Source organism: Triticum urartu, chromosome 3A (genome assembly GCF_056163025.1).
Source record: "Triticum urartu cultivar PI428250 chromosome 3A, HENAU_Tu73, whole genome shotgun sequence".
Taxonomy (NCBI): domain Eukaryota; kingdom Viridiplantae; phylum Streptophyta; class Magnoliopsida; order Poales; family Poaceae; genus Triticum; species Triticum urartu.
Genome location: NC_141875.1, coordinates 536,730,937 through 536,736,610, shown reverse-complemented (window position 1 = coordinate 536,736,610; position 5,674 = coordinate 536,730,937). Strand labels below are relative to the sequence as shown.

The window sequence follows — 5,674 nt, the reverse complement described above, 5'->3', positions numbered from 1 at the left end:
ACGTGATGCGCACGGCTGATGATGACCTGCTCACGCGCCCGGGGAAAAGGATCATGACACGGAGCGGGTGGTCTGGTATGATGTCTGCGTGTAAAGAATTGTTAAGTTTCGCTTGAAGTCTGGTTAATGGACGCCCGCCCACGTTTGCGCTCCTCTAGTTCACAAACCTATGGCACGACCCTCAAACAGTGCATCTCAATCCGGATCAACGGAACTCAATCTCATGGAGATGGACGACCAATGATGCTTACAGCGCAGCCTCTGCGAACAGAATTTTCTTTGCTGCAACCATCAAGCAAGACTTTGCCAAAATGGCTTGAAACTCTGAGGCCCCGCCGAAGTGCCAGTTCTTTGTTTGGCTGGCGATTCAAGGACGTTGTCTTACGGCTGATAACCTTGTTGAGCGTGGGTGGCCACATAACCCAACCTGTTTGCTATGCCAACAAACTCCAGAGATGGCGATGCATATATTGGCGACCTGCCCATTTGCGTAAGGGTTGTGGCTTCGAGTGCTTGACTTGTTGATGATGCCGAGCGACATGGCGCTGCTGCCCACAGATGATACCCTCCCGGGCTGGATGACACGCACTTCGGGGAGGCTCACGAAGGACGCGAAAAAAACTTGAAGATCGATCAATGCGCTCATTTGATGGTCACTATGGAAGGAGCGAAACGCCCGTGTCTTCAGCCAACAAGCCTCTATGATTGGTCAGGTTCTTTTCAACATACAGGAGGAAGCAAAGATATGGATCGATGCTGGGAGACGTCGGGTGATAGCACTAATTGAAAGGCCCAGGGAGCCTGGTTGAGGGCTAGTTTAGAAACAACAACAACAACAACAATAACAACAACAACACCACTATTCTATTCCCCAACCCCAACCTCCGCCACTCCTTGTTTTCTTTCTGGTTACCCATTTGTAACCTTTTACTCCTAATCGCGACGAAAGCAACCAAGCTGCATTTCGTCAAAAAAAAAATCATTGCAGTAATGCTATGTAACTGACGTCTTAGTGAAGAGGATGAAAAACAAATTCACTCCTCATAAACAAAAAAAATGTTGTTTGCTGGCAGTTTTAGTTACGGCACGAGATCAATTGATGGCAGCTTCTACTCGCTTTTTCTTAAAAAATATATCTTTTCAGAAACTGCCATGCTGTTGTGAAGAAACTGTCAACCTCTATAGAACTAAAAGGGATTGGCTAGGTGCCAGTTGACTGAATTCCTAATTTGGGTCAGTCAACTGTTCTCCACCCTCGATCTCCGATCTAACGACTGCCAAGTCGTCTTCAACCTGCCAATGCATCTTCTTCCAACCATCTGACGGAGCATCGGCCGAACCGCCGGCCACCACCACCCGTGGCCGATGGCGCTACCGGGCAACCTCGACGCCCCGTCCTTCCCGGAACCTCCTCCCACCACCATGCCGCTGCCGCCTTCGACCATCCCTCTAGGCCCAGGCCTCGCCTTTTCTTCTCTCCAGCAAACCTTCACCATCACCGTGCTGTCCCCCCTCCCCAACCGCCGTGCTGCCTCCCCCATCCCCCCACCCTAAGATAGATGATGGGATAGCCAGCCCAGCGAGCTTCTTCCTCCCCTCCGGCGAGTTCTTCCTCCTCTCCTGTTGTTTCTCCGTTCAACCAAAAACCGACTGACCGCAAATTTAAAAGTCAGGCGATTGACATGTATCTATTATGGAACTAAAAATGTCATACAGTATAAAAGTTCGCAAATGTCACTCACTCCCAGCAAACGTTCGCCAGACAAGAGGGTCCTATCATTGGATCGCGCTGGTCCAGGCTTTACCGCGTGCGCTTGGTGCGCGTGCTTGCTTGCCGTGGACAAAACGGGATATGGCTGAGCTGTACAACAAAACCTGAAAAACCAGTGACGTCAGCGTATCCCTGGTCGAGGACGGTACGCCGTGCTCGATCCATCGACGCAGGACTGCAGGATCAGTCGCCGCCGTGCCGAGACTCCAATTTTCTCTCGAGTTCGGTGTATGTATGGCACGCCGTGCATCGAACCCGGCAGCGTCAACTTGATCGGTCGGCGCTTCCGTTAGGTCCGTCCACCCATGTGCACGTACGAGGCGCCCAAGATGTACGCGTCATCACGTTCACGTAGCGTACTCCATTGCCCCATGCTGTACTCTGTCTACACGTTTGCTGCGGTCCGAGGAAACAATCCGGCGGCGTAATTAATCCTCACGCGCAGTCCGCGCCATACGCCGGCCGGCCACCGTGGTCGCCGCGCGTTGCGCCAAGTCGTCGTCGGCCTCGCGACCTCGACGGCATGGGAATGGGGATTGTTGGCTTGCTAGGTGCCTAGGGCTGTGGACGTGGCTGCGCCGGCTAGCTAGGAACGCACCTCGATCGTACTCCTGTCGTATTCGTGCGTTCGTCCGGGTTCAATGCTTGCACCGCCACTTGTTGGGTGTTGGCCAGAGAGTGCCACTTGTGCGCCATCCGTTCCGTACCACAGCGCCAGCGAGGCGAACCTGCGGAAGAAAAACCCGGCCCGGAAAACCAAATCTTATGACAAACCATCCACCTACGCCTTCAAACGATGCCAAGAAGCACCATCACAGCGAGGGCGAGGCATGGAGAGGACAAACCATCTCACCACCGTTAACTATGGACTAAAACCTAATCTAAAAACTTCACCCTACCACCACCGGTCCGAAACAAACAGGGTCCCTGCCCCTCTTGTCACCGAAGTGGCGAACAGAGGGAGTGAGAGGCCCGTGATCTCGCCGGCGAGGAGCTAGACCACCGGCGCTGCCCTAGCTCCTAGGATTTCGCGGGAGGGAGGCAGGGAGAAAAACGCTTCGTGAGATACAATCTAACATTTATTGTAGTTATGTCATTTGATTACTACCGTGTGTTGAACAACTTTCTAGAATACACCCTATAAGGCTTATCTCATTTCATATGAGAAATGCCAAGAAGCAATACAAATTGCCGTGAGTGGCTACGCCGCTACTCCCTCCATTCTAAGTCAATATTTTGTTTTAAATTAGACTTTTTCTAGTTGATCAAGTTATAAAAAACTACATTAACATCTAGAATATTAAAATTGACTCTTACGATTCCCACAGTTTATCTTTATTCCTCCGTTTTGTGAGGTCCACACCATCAAGTTTGGTGGCCATTCCCACCTGCTCAAAGATCCTCTTAAACCATCCTCGAGACACCGATGACAACTTCAACCCTAATCTAAACCTCTAACTCATCTCATTTTTGATTTTGCCTTGACTCTGTCAACAACATTTGTGTATGTGACACTGTGTCACAGCTGCTACTGGCTCGAATTAAATCCCGTCTTGCATTGACACCGCCATGCCCTCAGCGGCTCGGTCTCCTGCCCGGTGCCGTGGTGGGCTCCAACTCGTGCTCACCAATATCAAGGAAGATGAGATAGAGAAGAGGAGATTGTTTTCAAGTCATCAACGGATGCCAATGATTACAAGCTGTAGCCTGAACGATGTCGTGGTGGGCTACAACTCGTACTCACTAGTATCAAAGAAGATGAGTGAAAGAAGAGGAGATTGTTTCCAACAACAAAAAACCCGATTATCGGTGAATTCAATTTTAGTCAACACGAAATTAACAAATCCGTTGCAATATGCTAATATATCAATATGTAGAACATCAAATTAGTCTCATGATACTTTTCTAGTCATCCTCACCCTTATTCCTCCGTTTCGTTGGCTCCACACTATCCAGATTGATGGCCACCACCGCTTGTTAAAACGTTTCACTAAACCACCCTCGGTTTACCGATGACTCCTTTGACCCGAACCCTAATTTGAACCCTGGTCCATCTCAAGTTTAAAATTGCCCCGCCCCCACCAAAAATGCTAGGCCTGTGTCATTGTTGGCTTCGGCTGAAATTACGTCTCGCCACGCCTCGGCGCCGCCATCTGCTCAACAGCTTGGGATCCCACCCAGCGCCATGGCGGGATCCGACTCGCACCCACCGTTATACTCCCTTCGTTCCTAAATGTAATTCTTTTTAGAGATTCCACTACAAACTACATACAGATGTATATAGGCATATTTTAGAGTATATGTTCACTCATTTTGCTTCGTATATAGTACATAGTGGAATCTCTAAAAAGAGAGGGAGAGAGAAGAGGAGATTTTTTCCAACAAAAAACCGATTGTCGGTGAATTCAATTTCAGTCAGCACGAAATTAACAAATCCGTTGCAATATACACATATATACTCCTTCGTATCGACCTTTTAAGTTGTTCACAAGACCCGTCCAATGGACCGAGTGCATGCACCTCCGAAAGGACGAATGCGTTGCGACATCAACACTCTGATACCCCACCACCTTCGAATCTACACCGACCGTTCTCACTTCATCCCTACTGAACTGAACGCCAAAGCGGAGCGTGTGGTCTCCTTCTATATATCGTGGACCTCGGAGCCTCGAGCTCCCGAACCTTACCAAAGCAAGCAAGCAAGCAACGAGAGCGCGCGCCCCGGCCTTCGAGCACAGGCAGCTCGCGCCCGCGCAGAGGGAGAGGCAGCAGCTAGCAGCAATGGCGGTGGTGGGCGAGGAGTACTGCGACCTCAAGGAGCGGCTGCTCACAGTGCGCAAGACCTCCCACTTCTCCCCCGGCGACGGCTTCGCGGCCTACGACAACCGCACCGGCGGCCTCGCCTTCCGCGCCGACACCTACGGCCGCGGCCACGGCGGGGGCGCCGCCTCCCCGGGCGAGCTCGCGCTGCTCGGCCCCGCCGGCGAGCCCCTCCTCACCGTGCGCCGCCGCCGCCCGTCCCTGCACCAGCGCTGGGAGGGCTTCCTGGGCGCCCGCGCCGACGGCCAGAAGTCCCTCTTCTCCGCCCGGAGGTCCTCCATTCTCGGCGGCGCCGGGCGCGGCGCCGTCGTCGAGCTCCTCCCTTCCCCCGCCTCCGCCGCTGCCGCCGAGCTCCGCGTCGAGGGCTCCTTCGGACGGCGCTGCTGCCGCGTGGTGGCCAAGGGCGAGGACGGGGAGGAGACGGTGGTGGCGGAGATCCGGAGGAAGGTGGACGAGGCGGCGCGGGTGGTGATGGGCAGGGACGTGTTCGTGCTGCGGGTTGGCCCCGGCTTCGACGCGGCCTTCGCCATGGGTATCGTCCTCGTGCTCGACCAGATCGCCGGGGACGAGGCCGACGGCGGCGACGCCGGACAGGATGTTGCCGTCCACGCCAGGATTTGGTGATCCGAGAGTAGTCTGTTTCTTGGTTTAGCCGTAGACAGTTGGTGAACTTATTTTCTCCCAACTTTTTCTTCCTCTGTGCTCGTGCCCCTGCCCTCGATCGACAATGTACAATACGTGCTGGATTTGTTGCTGAAGTCTGTTTTTTGTATCTAGCAACCGCCGGTTTAGCAGAAAATTTCTGCTAAGAATAAGATCAGCATCACTTGGAGAAACTGTGTTGGATCTCGCAGCTACTGTTCTATCAATTTCTGCATTCCGGTTCCGGTTGCTAGCCGCTGTTCTCTTCTTTTTCCAACAGTCTGGACTAACATCGTTCAATATCCTTTGTATGCACAGGTAATCTACCTCAGCTGCTTTACTCGAAACACAAGATATCCTTTTCATTTTCAGTCAACAATGTGGAAACTTTGTGTGGTAGCATACTAGCCAAGGAGTAGTTAGTGATGTGAAAGAGTGCAA

The 5,674-nt window shown here is 52.4% G+C and overlaps 1 protein-coding gene across 1 annotated transcript; it reads left to right on the top strand.

The window, feature by feature from the left end:
• The first annotated feature begins 4,417 nt into the window (after window positions 1-4,417).
• LOC125548677 (protein LURP-one-related 5-like) lies at window positions 4,418-5,427 on the top strand. The gene has a single exon (XM_048712235.2). It carries the CDS (start codon window positions 4,553-4,555, stop codon window positions 5,213-5,215), a length of 663 nt encoding a protein of 220 aa, XP_048568192.1. The 5' UTR covers window positions 4,418-4,552; the 3' UTR covers window positions 5,216-5,427.
• The last annotated feature ends 247 nt before the right edge of the window (window positions 5,428-5,674 follow it).

Bases quoted from the DNA above. Each gene is read 5' to 3' on its own strand.
- LOC125548677 (XM_048712235.2), top strand. From the start codon at position 4,553: ATGGCGGTGGTGGGCGAGGAGTACTGCGACCTCAAGGAGCGGCTGCTC.